Raw genomic sequence first — 16103 nt, 5'->3', positions numbered from 1 at the left:
AGCTCGTGTATATGCGGAGTTGCTATCATAGGATGGGTGCAGTTTTTAGTCCAATAATTAAGAATATTCAGATGCCTTTACCTCTAAACTATACTTTGTTATTTTGCAGAGTATGATTTTTGAGACCACTACAAAGAATGAAACTATAGCCCAGGAAGATAAAATCAAGTTGCTGAAAGCTGCCTTTCTGCAATACTGCAGGTATAACATGTTTTTTAAATTATGGATTATTTTATGTGTGAGGATATGTTTTACTGACATGTGCTACTTACTTATTGACTGTTGGGAGCAAGTTGGAGGAATGATGCTATCAAGAGGAGAATGTTTTTTTGAGCTTTAGCACTTTAATAAACTGTTCTTCTGAACTTAGTAGCCATGGGAGGGTTCCAGCTAGCTAGGCTAGGGAAAAAAACACGGGATCTAACATACTCTCTCCACTTCATGAAAAACAATGTGCCATTAAAAATGGTGATCATGAAGACATCTTGCAAGGGTCTTTTATGTATAATGTTAAGGTGCAAATAAGTTGCTTACAAAGTTCTTTTTTTTTTTTTTTTTTTTTTTGAGACACAGTTTCACTTTGTCGCCCAGGCTAGAGTGCAGTGGTGCGATCTTGGCTCACTGCAACCTCCACCTCCCGGGTTCAAGCGATTCTCCTGCGTCAGCCTACAAAGTAGCTGGGACTGCAGGTGTGTGCCACTACGCCTAGCTAATTTTTTTTATTTTTAGTAAAGATGGAGTTTCACCACGTTGGCCAGGCTGGTCTCAAACTCCTGATTTTAGGCTGACTCCTAAAGTGCTGGGATTACAGGCGTGAGCCACCACTTCCAGCCGCATACAAAGTTTTATTGGTAATATAAAAGAATTATGGCCTGGTGTGGTGGCTCACACCTGTAATTCCAGCACTTTGGGAGGCTGAGGCAGAAGGATCTCTTGAGCCTGGAAGTTCGAGACCAGTCTGGACAACATAGAAAGACCTCATCTCTACAAAGAAAAATTTTAAAAATAATTAGCCAGGCATGGTGATGCACACCTCTAGTCCCAGCTACTCAGAGGCTGAGTTGGGAGGATCATATGAGCCCGGCAGGCCAAGTCTACTGTGAGCCATAATCACACCACTGCACTCTAGCCTGAGTGACAGATCAAGACCCTGTCTCAAAAAAAAGCAAAAGAATTAGACCTGGCCTATTAGTTGAGTTTTGCTTTATGCAAAATCACCACAAACCTTAGTGACTCATTTAACATAGCTGACAATTCTGCAGTTTGACTGTTGTGGCTGGACTCAGGGGGCAGTTTTACTGTTCGGAGTAGGCTCACTCATTTTGGTCTGCTACTGGGCTGGCTGCTCTTTACTGTACTCACATTTCTGGGCCATTGGCTGGGCAGCTCGCTCTCTACTTCCTGTGGTGTCTCCTCAACTAGCAGGCTGCCCTGGGCTTATTCACGTATCACAGGGTTCTAGAGTGCAAGAGAACGAGTGTCAGTGCACGCTCTTTAAGTCTTTGCTTGGATGGCGTTTGCTAGTGTCCTGTTGGCCAGAGCACGTCCAGCTGTGGTGAGAGCGTGCCTAGGCAGATGTACAGATGGGGTGGGGAGTGATTGTCTTCACTTGGTCACACATGCTGCTCTAATACTCTTCTGGGTTTAAGGCGAATGCAGATTTCAGTTTATCTTAGACATGTATTCTGCTCATGTATTCTGGTACTTTCCTTAAAAGGTATGGCAAATTCACATTTGAATAAATACTCAGGAAAATGGTGATCCAGCCCCCCTGCTGTGCCCCTCGTTAGCTATGGGAAACTTTGGACAGATGCTGAACATTTCTGCCTTTCTGTTTCTATTTCTTCCTTTTCGAAGTATTGAGTGGGGTGGGAGTTAGAATGGCTAAAGGATCATTAGTTTATCGTCAGATCTTTGTTTTGAAGGAATATGCTGAGTGTACTACCTTCATTTCCCCCAGTTCTGAGCCCATGGTTCCATAATCCCACTCATGCTGGTATCTGATGCATAACGGCTCACTCACAGAGACAACAGATTCCAAAGTGCTTTTACAGTTCTAACATTCTGTACCTCGTGATCTACTGAGCTTTGTTTGTCGCCAGAAGGGGGCACCATTAGGCAAGTTTTTTGTTTCCATTTAAAATTATACTCTTTTAATCTTGTTCTTTTACATGGTTCAGTCTTCAAAAATCTCAGTTGAAATGCTGTGTTTTTATCTTTCACAAGTTTATCCTGTAATTAAAATTCTGTCAGATTTGTGGCATCTCAAAATGTAAATGATAATGCAGCAAATGACCAGTCATTAGATTTGTTTCCTGTGGCTGCCATAACAAATCACCACGAGCCAGGAGCTTCAAACAACTCAAGTGTCTTCTCTCACAGTTCTGGAGGCCAGAAGCCTGAGAGCGGGGCATGAGCAGGGCCCTCCCTCTGAAGGCTCTGGGAAAGGATCGTCTTCACCTCTCTCGGCTCCGGGTGGCTGCTGGCAATCCTTGGCTTGTAGATGTATCACTCCAGTTTCTGCCTCCATTGTCACGAAGCTGTCCTCACATTCACATGGCCTTTTTTTTTTTTTTTTTTGAGACAGAGTCTCATTCTGTCACCCAGGCCAGAGTGCAGTGGTGTGATATCGGCTCACTGCAACCTCTGCCTCCCTGGTTCAAGCAATTCTTCTGCCTCAGCCTCCCAAGCAGCAGGTGCACACTGCCATACCCGGCTAATTTTTTGAATTTTTAGTAGAGACGAGGTTTCACCACGTTGGCCAGGCTGGTCTCAAACTCCTGGACTCAAGATCCACCCACCACAGCCTCCCAGAGTGCTGGGATTACAGGCGTGAGCCACTGTGCCCAGCCCACATGGCCTTCTTATAAGGACATCAGTCATTGGATTTAGACTCACCGTAATTTAACAAATTGTATCTGCAAAAACCTTATTTCCAAATAAGGTTGCATTTTGAGGCACTGGGTAGATATGAATTTGTGGGAGACACTATTCAACCTGGTGTAGTCATCTTAATATGTTTTACAGGGGAAAATTATTAGGCACAAGAAGGGACCCCTGATCTAAGTCCTGAGCAAGCAGTACCCTCAGGAACAGGGTCATGGGCTCTGTAGCACAGCTGTGCTGAACTCATCCTGCCCAGCATGGGTGATGTACTATGGACTTAATAAGGGATGATTTCTGGGAGAGTGTCAGCTAGCTGTCTTAAAGATGTAGACTCCTTACAAACAGAATTGTGGTGCCTTTAAAGCAGGATTTCTCAACCCCATTAACATTGACATTTGAGGCCGGCTGTGGTGGTTCACGTCTGTAATCCCAGTACTTTGGGAGGCCGAGGCAGGCAGATCATTTGAGGTCAGGACTTCGAGACCAGCCTGACCAACTTGGTGAAACTTTGTCTCTACTGAAAAAACAAAAAACAAAACAACAAAAAATTAGCTGTGTGTGGTGGCAAATGCCTCTACTCAGGAGGCTGAGGCAGGAGAATCGCTTGAACCCAGGTGGCAGAGGTTGCAGTGAGCCGAGATCTCGCCACTGCACTCCAGCGGTGCATCGTAAGCTGTTTAACAGCATCACCAGCCGCTTCCTGCTAGATGCCATTAGCACCCTTTCCCGCAACTTGTGATGACCAAAGTTATCGTCAGACATTGCCAGATGGCCCCTGGGGTCACAATTGGTAGATAACACTTTTAAGTGTTATTATCTGTTTTAATTTTTTGCTAAGGTAATGTTACTGTTTTTATAGCATTATTTCTTTGAAACTAATTTTTATGTTATTTTGGTTTTCATTTTATTTAGCCCAGAAAACACAATCTTTTGTTCATGAGAGTTTTGGGGAACTTTTTCTGTAATTTTTTATTAAATCTTGCCATAGTCACCTTTGTATTTTCATAACCTGTAGCGTGATTGGGTCACCAGCTTCACCCTGGCCTTTCACGCTTTCAAGAGTTTTTCTGCATTTCTCCAGTCAGCTGTGTCTCCTGTTCTACCAAGGGACCATGACAGCCCTTTTCCAGTCTCCTCCCACTTCCCTCAGACTTAGCAGAGGACTTAACTTCCTACTTCAGAGAGATCACAGAAGCCCTTGATGAGAGCTGCCTGTACCTCCTAGCTTACTAGCTATGAATGTGTCTGGATCCCAAATCCTGTTCCTCTTTCCCTCCCAATAAAGTAGGAAGTGTACTCTTCTTCCTATCAGAGACTGCTCTTTGTTTTGAAGGCCACTGTCTCCTGCTTCACTTAAGACTACGTCCTTTCAGTTCTCCCTTTCCTCTGTCCTTTGACCTTTCTCATGCTGGCTCCTTCTCATCAGCAATTAATCATATTTAGTCTGCCATTTGTAAAAAGACCAGTCTTTGACTTTACGTCCTTTGAGTTACCACCTTATCTGTTTGTTCCTGTTGATGGCTAAACTACCTGAAAGGATGTCTACATTCGCTATTGTCGACCACATTCCCTCTCTCTCTACTCCCTTGGTGATCTTTCCTCCTCCTTGGCTTCATTTGCTGAAGAAACGGATGTACCATGACCCGGGCCATTATATGAAAATGGAGAATGTCCAGCAGCAGTACGTATTTCATAGGCACCTGAGTTTCAACGTATCCAAAACCGAGCTTGTCTTCTCCAAAGCTTATTCTTCCATCCCTACTCCCTGCTCCAGTGACAAGCACTACCATCTCTTCAGTTCAAAGCAATAACAGAGGAGTCATCGTTATACAGTTGTTCCCCCTTACCCACAGGGGGATATGTCTTAAGACCCTCAGTGGATACCTGAAATTGCATATAGTACTGAATCATATATGTACGTTTTTCCTATACGTATCTGTGATGAAGTTTAATTTATAAATTAGGCACCCTAAAAGATTAAGAACAATAGTAATAAAACAACCGTAACAATATACAATTGACCTTTGAACAGCACAGCTTTGAACTGTGTGGGTCTACATAATATGCAGGCTGTCTTCAACCAAATGCAGATCAAAAATTCACAGCATGTTTTCAACCAAATGCGGATCAGAAATTCACTTGCCTATACAGAGGGTCACCTTTTTGTATACTGGAGCTCCACAGAGCCAGCTGCAGGACTTGAGTATGGGTGGATTTTGATGTATGTTGGGGGTCCTGTAACTAATCCCCTGTGTATACTGAGAGATGACTGTACTGTAATAAAAATATGTGAGTGTGGTTGGTCTCTCTCTCTCTCTGTCTCTGTCATCTGTTTTCAGACTGCAGTTGACTGCAGGTAACTGTGGCTTGGGAAGTGAAACCATGGATAAGAGGGGACCACTGTACATCAGATCCAGCAGTAACCTAACTGGATTTTTCTCTTTCCTGTCTTTTCCTTTCTGCAGTAATCTCCTAACTGGCTTTTTCTCTTGTCTGATCTGATGTCTGATCCCCTCTCCATATGATAGAGCAATCTTTTGAGTCACTGGAACAGACTGTGACACTCCTTTACAGTGCCTGTCCATTGTCTTTGGTATTAGGTTCAAACCCCATAACATGGTTTACAAGACTGTGTCCTCTAATTTTGTGATTCATCCCTTCTCAGTATCCCTCATTTCTTCATATGTGCCATGGTTAATCCCCTAGGGTTCATTGACACCCTAGTTGTCCCCTAATCTCTCTAAGTTAGAAGAGTCTGCTGCTTTTTATGGGCTTACCCTTCCTTTAATTGGTTATCCTGCAAGCTTTTTTCCAAACTCTTGCTCCCTGAGTGATCTCAGCCTCCCCCGTAGCCTCAGTTCTCTCCTGAGATAGAGGTGTACTTGCTGACGGATGTGGATGTATGTTCTGTGTGCAGCTGTTATACCCCTCCCCCAGTTCTCCCCAGCCTTCCATGACCTCCTCTTTACCTGTTAGGAAGTTTTCCCTGTCTCTGTTGGTGTTTATCACCTGTGTCATTGCTTGCTCAATTGTCTGGACTATTTTTTAAGTCTTTTTATCTTTCTGTGTCCAGAGCCTAGCATGTTCTAAGTATTCAATGTATATTTGTTGAATTAATAAATGGATAATAGTTTTCTCCCTTTTAATTAAATAAATTTTATTAAAAGCAACTTTGAGCCAAAACCTATAAATGGTTTTTAGGTTACATTTAATTTCACAATTAACTTAAACATTTTTTTTTTTTATTTTTATGGGTACATAGTAGGGGTATACGTTTGTGGGGTACATGAGATATTTTCATACGGGCATAGAATGCATAATAATCACATCAGGGTAAATGGGATATCCATCACCTCAAGCATTCATCTTTTTTGTGTGTTGTGAACATTCTAATTATGCTCTTAGTTACTTTAAAATGTACACTAAATTATTGAACATGTAAAGTTTGTTACATGTGTTTCTGTGCCTGACTTAGTTCACGTAACATGTCCTCCACTTCCATCCCTACTGTTGCGAATGACAGGATCTCATTCTTTGTTTTGGCTGAATAGTACTCCACAATTAATTTTTTCTTAGTGAGATTTGAAAATATTTTGCCTCCCTTAATACTTGTGTTTTCCAATTTTATTTCAGAAAAGATTTAGGTCATGCTCAAATGGTGGTTGATGAGCTCTTTTCCTCTCACTCTGATTTGGATTCTGATTCTGAACTAGACAGGGCAGTTACCCAAATCAGTGTAGACCTGATGGATGACTACCCAGCATCTGACCCACGGTGGGCTGAGTCTGTCCCTGAGGGTAAGAACGTTTCAATTACCGAATAGTATGTTTTGAACATATTCTGGTTTCTTTATTAGAAGCATCTCTTAAAGCATATTTTTTAGCTTCTCAAACAGTTTAATATTAATTCAGTTTTTTTTAAATATTGTGACCTTCCTTTTTTTTGAGACAGAGCCTTGCTCTGTCACCCAGGCTGGAGTGCAGTGGCACAATCTCGGCTCACTGCAAGCTCCGCCTCCCAGGTTCACGCCATTCTCCTGCTTCAGCCTCCCAAGTAGCTGGGACTACAGGCACCCGCCACCATGCCTGGGAAATTTTTTTGTATTTTTAGTAGAGACGGGGTTTCACCATGTTAGCCAGGATGGTCTTGATCTCCTGACCTCATGATCCACCCACCTTGTCCTCCCAAAGTGCTGGGATTACAGGCGTGAGCCACCAGGCCCGGCCAGGTAACCTTCCTTATAGTAGGTTTTGAAAAAGGGTCAGAACAGGTCTAGATAACAGAATAGAAACTAAAGGAACATTGGAACAAATCCTAATTGTTCTATCCAAGGCAGATTAATTAGCCTTACTTAACTTTCCTGGCTTTTATTTCTAAAAGAAAATTGGTAGCATAGGTAGACAATTGGCACTTACCTGCCCCCCAGTTTTTGTTTTTTGTTTTTTGTTTTTGGAGACAGAGTCTCCCTTACTCTGTCACCCAGACTGGAATGCAGTGGCGCAATCTCAGCTAACTGCAACCTCCACCTCCTGGGTTCAAGTGATCCTCCCACCTCAGCCTCCCGAGTAGCTGAGATTACAGGTGTGCACCATCACACCCAGCTAATTTTTGTATTTTTAGTAGAGATGTAGTTTCACCATGTTGGCCAGGCTGGTCTCGAACTCTTGACCTCAGGTGGTCCACCCGCTTTGATCTCCCAAAGTGCTGGGATTTCAGGTGTAAGCCACCACGCCCAGCCTACTTACCCCCAAATTAAATGATAATTTTGGCATAATCAGTATATTTGACTAATAGAAATGATCCATTCCCCTGAGAGTAGCAGTGATCAAATGTCAATATGTAGAAGTGGACAAGACATGTCTTGCTGCCTGTCCCAGGTGACTGCCCCTCTTACGCTTACTTCCACCTCAGAAACTCGAGGAGAACTCTGGGGTCCCCAGATACCAGGGAACTGTCTCAAACATGTTTCTCTCCCTAATTATCCTACTTCTTAGCAAGTTCACTAAGCTGCGTTAGAGATTTAGGAAGAAAACATCAGAGCTCATCTCCTTTCTTTGACTGTTTTTGTTGGTGCTGTCAAGCTTAAATTGTCACAAATGATTAAACTAAAAACGTATTTTGCATTTTGAATACATACAGTATGAATTGTATCAAACCTCCAAAATTTTCTCCCAAAGTTTTAAAACTCCTGAGTAATGTTATAAATAATTTTGTAAGGTTGATGTTTTTCTTTTGTATAGACTTTCTTTTTTTTTTTCCTTTTCTTTTTTGAGACGGAGTCTCACTCTGTCACCAGGCTGGAATGCAGTAGCGCAATCTCAGCTCACTGCAACTTCCACCTCCCCGGGTTCAAGCAATTCTCTTGCCTCAGCCTCCCGAGTAGCTGGGACTACAGGCACGCGCCACCACACTCAGCTAATTTTTGTATTTTTAGTAGAGATGGGGTTTCACCACGTTTGCCAGGATGCTCTCGATCTCTTGACCTCGTGATGTGCCCACCTCGACCTCCCAAAGTGCTGGGATTACAGGCGTGAGCCACCGTGCCTGTCCTTAGCTTTTTATTTTAATAGCAGTTAGCCACTAATATTAAAATAGTATAGTTGTAAAACCACTATGTTCTAAGTTTTATCACTGTGTTTTAACAGAAGCACCTGGGTTCAGCAATACGTCACTGATTATCCTTCACCAGCTAGAAGACAAGATGAAAGCTCATTCTTTTCTTATGGACTTCATTCATCAAGTAAGAGCCCAGGGTGCTGGGCACAGGGCGGGCCAGAACATCTGTCTGCTCTGCCTTTGTCAGTCTCTCCAACACAGTGGGAAGTCCCTTCTCTCTATTTTGAGGCATTTCATTGGGTGGGGCATGACTAGTGTTTTCCATTTTCTGTGCTGATTTAAAAGTCTGTAATTCTGGGGCTGTGTACAAGCCTGTTAATCCAGGTATAAGAAGCAGGACTTCATTCAGATTTCCTGTGTGCGTTTGGGTAAAAACTTAAGTTTTCATGAGTCGATTTTGTATTTGACAGATTTTTATATATGACTTTTAATTTTGAGGTGCCATTAGAATCAAATCCTCATTTAAAGTATTCCTTTTCTTTTTTTTGTGTAAAGGTTATCCTCGTATATATTGTGCCTGAATTAGAAAATGTTTTGCTACTGGACAGAATTTTACATAAATTCACCCATACTTGCCTCGTCAATAAAAGTGGCTTGCAGACATATTACATAGCCAAGTGAATGAATTTCAACCTGTTTTGGGTTTTGTTTTGTTTGATTTATTTATTTATTTATTTATTTTTTTGAGACAGGGCACTCTTGTCACCCAGTCTGGAGTGTAGTGGCACAGTCTTGGCTCACTGCAGCCTTGACCTCCTAGACTCAAGCAGTCCTCTCACAGCCTCCTGGGTAGTTGGGACTACAGGTTTGTGCCACCATGCCCATATAATTTTTTTTTAGTTTTTGTAGAGACAGAGTCTTACTACGTTGCCCAGGCTGGTCTCGAACTCCTGGGCTCAAGAAATCACTGCACTTCAGCCTCCCAAGGTGCTGAGGTTACAGGCATGAGCTACCAGGCCCAGTCGCTTCCCTGATTGTTTTTGAAACTCAGTAGTGCCTACTCACTACCATACCTGGCTAATTTTTTATGTTAAGGAGATTCTAGTGAGTGCTGTCCAATCCATTGCTTTCTGTGATCATGGGAATGTTCTCCTAGTGTGATGTCTAGTGGGACAGCTGCTGGCCACATGTGACCTGAACAGTTGAAATGTGACTAGCAACTGAAGAACTGAATTTTAACTTACTTAAATAGCCACTATGGACAGTGCCTACCTTATTGGACAGTGCAGCACTAGATAATTTCAGAAATGACTTGATTGTTCCTAATCCCACATTCTTTTTCAATTTTGTGCATGGCTTATCTCCTGTCTACTCTTTTATTTTCTTGGCAAGAAAACTCCAATCATTCATTGAGTCTCTCTTTTTTTGTTGTTGTTATTTTAGGTGGGATATGGATTAATGAGGAAAAAACGCATTTTCTCCCGATATGGTCGTTTAATTAGCCAAGTGTATCAGTTAACTATTACTGCTGTATAAACCACCCCAAAACACAGTGGCTTAAAACAATTCTGTGGGTTAATCAGGCAGTTCTTCTGTTGGTTTCACCCGGAATCACTCGACCTGCATTTAGGATGCACTGAGCTGGAGGGTCTGCAAGCCTCTTCCCACTTTCTGGCAGTTGGTTCCAACTGTCAGCAGAGGCTATGTGGTTCTCCATTTAGTTGCTCATCCTGCTCTGGGCTGGACTGGCTTCCTGTGGTCTTAGCAGATGAACATAGAAGCTGTAGGCTTCTTAAGAGCTCATCTCAGATGTCACATAATGTTACTTCCAGTAAAGTGACATTGGTCAAAGCAAGTCACAAGGACAGCTGGGATGAAAGATTAAATAATTTATTATACCTCTTTTTTGTGTGTGTGTGTGACAGGGTTTCACTCCCATCGCCCAGGCTGGAGTACAGTGGCGCAATCTCAGCTCACTGCAACCTTTGCCTCCTGGGCTCAAGCGATTCTCCTGCCTCAGCCTCCCCAGTAGCTGGGACTACAGGCACATGGTGCTGAACCTGGCTAATTTTGTGTATTTTTTGTGGAGAATGGGTTTTGCCATGTTGCCCAGGCTAGTTTTGAACTCCTAAGCTCAAGTGATCGCCTGCCTCTGCCTCCCAAAGTGCTGAGATTACAGGTGTGAGCCACTGCGCCCAATGTGATTGTACCTCTCGATGAGAAGAGTGGTAAAGTCATTCTCATTGAAAGAGAATGTGCATACTGGGCCAGCAGGAACTTGCCCTGACCTGATTTGCCACACTAAGAGCATGGATTTATCAGAGGCCTGAAAGCCATGAAAGCATGAGCTCTCTTCTCTCAGCCTTCCTGGGTTCCAGAGAAACCTCACAAAGTTCCAAGGCTGCTGGTAGCAGTATCTGTCTCAAGGCAATGTCTAGCTAGTTCTGAAAACACCATTCCAGCCATGCCTTTTATGTTTCTATTTCCTTTCATATTTAGCGCTCATTTTACTAATCGGGAAGAATTTATGTTGATAATTAGGGAAAAGGTATAACTAGATACTAAGGAAAATTTTTTTTTTTTTGGATACAGGGTCTCTGTTGCCCAAGGTGGAGTGCAGTGGCACGATCGCAGCTCACTGCAGGATTGACCTCCTGGGCTCAAGCAATCTTCCCACCTCTGCCTCCCCGATAGCTGGGACCACAGGCACTCACTACCATGCCCGGCTAATTTTTTTATTTTCTGTAGAGACAGGGTCTCATAATGTTGCCCAGGCTGGTCTCAAATTCCTGGCCTCAAGTGATCCTCCTGCCTAGGCTTCCCAAAGTGCTGGGATTACAAGCCTGAGCCACTGCACCCAGCCCTAGGGAATATTTCTGAATATAGAGAAACATTCCTTTTCTCCTTGAGCCAAACTGGGTATCTGCAGGGCCATATCCTCATTCTGAAGGGGGTGGAAGTAACACCAACACTTCAAACAGTACCCTTGCCTCTAGTTTTCTGATGTTGAGAGAAGCCTCTGTGTTCATACATTGTGTTTCCATACCTTACAGAAGCAGGGAGGTAATCTGATCATATTCACTGTGTGACTAGAATGATTGTATATGTGTGTGTGTGTATATATATATATATTTAGTTTTTTAATTTTTTTGAGACAGGGTCTCATTCTGTCACCCAGGCTGGAGTGCAGTGGCATGATCATAGCTCACTGTAGCTACAGCCTGCCCGGGCTCAGCTAATCTTCCCATCTCAGCCTCCCAAGTAGCTGGGACTACAGGCATGTGCCACCAAGTCAGCTAATTTTTGTATTTTTTGTACACATTACCCAGGTGATTGCCTGCTTCTACCTCCCAAAGTGCTGGGATTATAGGTGTGAGCCACTGTGCCTGGCCTAGAATAGTTTTAATATAGAGCTATTGCTTCACTGTCAGTGCCACAATCAAAGCAAAGTAAAGCAAGCAATTGGGATGACCTTGCATGAAAACTCCACCTAAGATATATATATATATATATATATATATATTCTGTCGCCCAGGCTGGAGTGCAGTGGCGTGATCTCTGCTCACTGCAAGCTCTGCTTCCCGGGTTCATGCCATTCTCCTGCCTCAGCCTCCCGAGTAGCTGGGACTACAGGCACCTGCCACCACGCCCGGCTAATTTTTTGTATTTTTAGTAGAGACGGGGTTTCACTGTGTCAGCCAGGATGGTCTCGATCTCCTGAACTCGTGATCGTCCGGCCTCGGCCTCCCAAAGTGCTGGGATTACAGGCATGAGCCATCACGCCTGGCCAATTACACCTAAAATATTTTTGAGGGAACCAGGAAATAAATTCAAGTCAGGAAAGACCATGTAGCTCTTACTTTAAAATAATAAGGTGAACAGGTTAAATACATTAGGATTCAGCGAATTATTCCACAGTCATTAAAAATAAGAATATCTAAATGTGTTAGAAAAAATAAGATACTATCAAAACAGGGTACAGAACAATAAATACAGTGTGACCCCTTTTGTGTTATAAAAAGATATCTCCTCGCATGTAAATACTACAAAAGCATATAGAAAATGAAGGATAAGAAAATCAGGTCACTTATTAACGAAAGAGAATTATATTTAAAATGTGAAAAAGTATTCATTATTTATGCCTGTCTTTTGGCTCCTTCCTAGTTCAGGTTATTGTAATGTCATATGCAATGAGAAAGCTTAGGAAAACCCCTAGAAGATCATAACACAGCACAGATGGGCACCAAGCAACTCAGTAGGAGATGCAAAGGATTAGAGACGCCCTCACCCTCCCAGCAGCATTAGGGGTATGGAAATCAGTCCTTAAAGGTGGAGGTTGCTGAGTTTCTGATTTCTGAAAGTCTGGAATCTAGGGGAGTTAATTGATACAGCTAGTAAAGGGTAGTGTGAGGCCAGGTGCAGTGGTTCACACCTGTAATTCCAGTGCTTTGAGAGGCCGAGTCAGTAGGCTCACTTGTGGCCAGGAGATCTTGTGGCCAAGATCGGCCTGGGCAACATAGTGAGACCCCATCTCTACAAAAATAAAGTGTAAAAATTATCCTGTTGTGGTGGTGTGCTGCTTGGGAGGCTGAGGTGGAAGATGGCTTGAGTTGAGGGTTTAAGGTTAGGGTGACCTGTGATTGTACCACTGCACTCCAGCCTGGGCGACAGAGCAAAACCCTCTCAAAAAAGACGAAAAGAGCAGTGTGACTGTTTTGATAACCATAAACAATAATTTGGGAAACATGATATGCAGAGACAGTAGTAGTGGACAGAAGCCCTGGAGTGACCCTGTTCTTAGAACAGGAATATCTGCATTTCCTTGTGGGTGTTAATGGCCTGGCTGAAGTGTCTGTGTGTTAGAAACAGTTAAAACAAGAGACAGCGGCCGGGCGCGGTGGCTCAAGCCTGTAATCCCAGCACTTTGGGAGGCCGAGGCGGGCGGATCACAAGGTCAGGAGATCGAGACCATCCTGGCTAACATGGTGAAACCCCGTCTCTACTAAAAATACAAAAAATTAGCCAGGCGTGTTGGCAGGCACCTGTAGTCCCAGCTACTTGGGGGGCTGAGACAGGAGAATGGTGTGAACCCGGGAGGCGGAGCTTGCAGTGAGCCGAGATCGCGCCACTGTACTCCAGCCTGGGGGACAGAGCAAGACTCCGTCTCAAAAAAAAAAAAAAAAACAGACAGCTGGAGGGACTTGCTGGGGGAGAGCTGGGGCCAGTGACTGCCCAGGGTGCTTCTGGGGAAAATACAGCTGTGGTATTTTGCATGTTACCATAATTGCTTTCTAAGAATATATGTTTGCCTTTTTGCAAGGTTGGCTTATTTGGACGTCTAGGCAGTTTTCCAGTTAGAGGGACACCGATGGCCACTCGACTGTTGCTCTGTGAGCATGCCGAAAAGCTGTCAGCCGCCATTGTTCTCAAGAACCACCACTCCCGGCTTTCTGACCTCGTCAACACAGCCATATTGATTGCTTTGAACAAGAGGGAGTATGAAATCCCCTCCAACCTGACTCCTGCAGATGTCTTTTTCAGGGAGGTAAGATGAGTCCTCTTTCATGTGGCTTTGTAGAACTGTGCCATTTAGTGATCATGCCCTAGGCAGGAAAGAGGGTGAGGACGAGTTAAATCACAGAAGATCTCACTGACATTTTAAATTGGACTCCAGATTTTCTGGCTAGAGTGTCACTCAGAAGTATCATTTATCAGTTACCTGTAAAGAAGAGCTTGCAAAGTTGACTAAGAAGTGCTCCCTGTTTACTTTTTTTCTCTGATAACTGTCTCCACGTACCTATTTGCTTTGTGTGCTGATCTTCTTTTTTTTTTTTTTGAGATGGAGTCTCACTCTGTTGCCCAGGTACCTCTGCCTCCCGGGTTCCAGCGATTCTCCTACCTCAGCCTCCCGAGTAGCTGGGATTACAGGTGCCAGCCACCACCCCGGCTAATTTTCATATTTTTAATAGAGATGGAGTTTAGCTGTGTTGGTCAGGCTGATCTCAAACTCCTGACCTCAGGTGATCCACTCGCCTCAGACTCCCAAAGTGCTGGGATTACAGGCGTGAGCCACTGCATCCATCCTGATCTTCTCCTTTGTCTCTCTCGATCTACTCTTTTTTTGGGGGGGCAGGGGACTGTCGCCAGGCTGGAGTGCAGCGGTGCAATGTTGGCTCACTGCAACCTCTGCCTCCTGGCTTCAAGCAATTCTCCTGCCTCAGCCTCCCAAGTAGCTGGGACTACAGGCATGTGCCACCACGCCCAGCTAATTTTTGTATTTTTAGTAGAGACCTGGTTTCACCCTTGTTGGCCAGGCAGATCTACTCTTGACTCTGCCACAGCAAAGTGGACTTCCTGAGTGGGCTCCCTTGCCCTCCGGCTTCTGCCAGGTCAGATGAATATGAGGCCCTGCCATAAGGCCAGAAGTTGGAGTAGTTATTCCGCCAGCTTTCTTCCTTGCCTGTGCCCACTTTACATTGGCTGTGCCCCTCTGTCAGGGACTGTGCCTCCTGTCCAACTGCTTTCTCTGTGTTTCCAGTAGCTGCCCCCTCCTCTTGCCTCTTCAGGCCTGAGGTTGATAATGCCTTATCCTAGGGTGCTGCCCTATCTGTTTTTGGACCCGTTAATCTTGCCCACACCTTTGCAAACAGTACCTTCACCGAACTCCTCAGCTACCTCCTAGGATCCTGTTGCTACACCTTGCTTGTAAAATCAGATTTATTTTCAGAGAAAAAGTAAAGTCTTCCACAAACTTCAAAGACAGAAATGGTTAAGATGCTGGGCAGCCAGTGGCAGCTGGACATTGTGGAAATAGTGACGGAGTCCTCGTGCTTTTGTGAAGCTTCACAGCCTGATGAGGCAGCAAGGTAGATTTCGCTGTCTCCCTTTAAAGGTGTGACATTAGGACTTAGACCTGTTGTCTTAACTAAGACTGCAGAATTATCTGGTTTTAGAAACTGCCAGTTCTTCCCTCAGCTCTGTGAAATTTGGAATTCCTTATGCATTTGAGGAACTTCAAACTCTATTTGATGTCTCAAATTTTGCTTCCTTCCTCCTATAGCCTAACTGTATTCTAACATGTAGCACACTGCGCCGACAAGTCTCTGTTAATGTTTGATGTACTATAACCGAAGTTCAGTCTTCCTGTTGATTCCATAAATGTGTTTAGTGTGAATTCTTTGCTTTTATGCATTTGGGTTAGTTCCTAGGGAATGGAAGGAAAAGCACTTTGTTATGTTTTGTTTTTAATCTAGAGAGTGTGCCAGAAATCTGAAAGAAAAACAAATCACCTCAAGTTTCATGACCTAACAAATCAAATTGTTGTCATTTTTGTGTCCTTTTTGGTCTTTATTCATATATAATTTTATATGATAAGACAATGAATTTTAAAAAATTAATGACAGGCTACTTGTAAGAACTGAGCAAGAGCCTGGTTCATTATTCTGCATTTGGATCAAAGGGCAAAGTATAATTGTCAATTCAGTGTATGTACATGTTTCAGTTAGCTGAATTATTAGAGAAAGGTCTGGAAATTATCAGTTGGATACATAATGTAGAATAATATTTTAGGAATATGATACAGCAAAACTAAAAATGTGATTGGCTCCTCAAAAGAATGTTCCATATGAAAAATGCTAATGTTTAGGACTGTTCACGTCACC

General features: G+C 43.5%; 1 protein-coding gene across 1 annotated transcript in view; it reads left to right on the top strand.

The window, feature by feature from the left end:
* NUP133 (nucleoporin 133) overlaps positions 1-16103 on the top strand; it is a 71964-nt gene that overhangs the window by 28289 nt on the left and 27572 nt on the right. Inside the window, exons 12-15 of the mRNA XM_032137281.2 lie at positions 110-201; positions 6520-6683; positions 8532-8626; positions 13763-13987. Of these exons, the coding sequence (XP_031993172.1) occupies positions 110-201; positions 6520-6683; positions 8532-8626; positions 13763-13987 (576 nt within the window). The remainder of the gene's footprint in view (positions 1-109; positions 202-6519; positions 6684-8531; positions 8627-13762; positions 13988-16103) is intronic.

Source organism: Hylobates moloch, unplaced genomic scaffold (genome assembly GCF_009828535.3).
Source record: "Hylobates moloch isolate HMO894 unplaced genomic scaffold, HMol_V3 SCAFFOLD_18, whole genome shotgun sequence".
Classification (NCBI taxonomy): domain Eukaryota; kingdom Metazoa; phylum Chordata; class Mammalia; order Primates; family Hylobatidae; genus Hylobates; species Hylobates moloch.
This window is presented reverse-complemented; position numbering and strand designations above follow the sequence as displayed.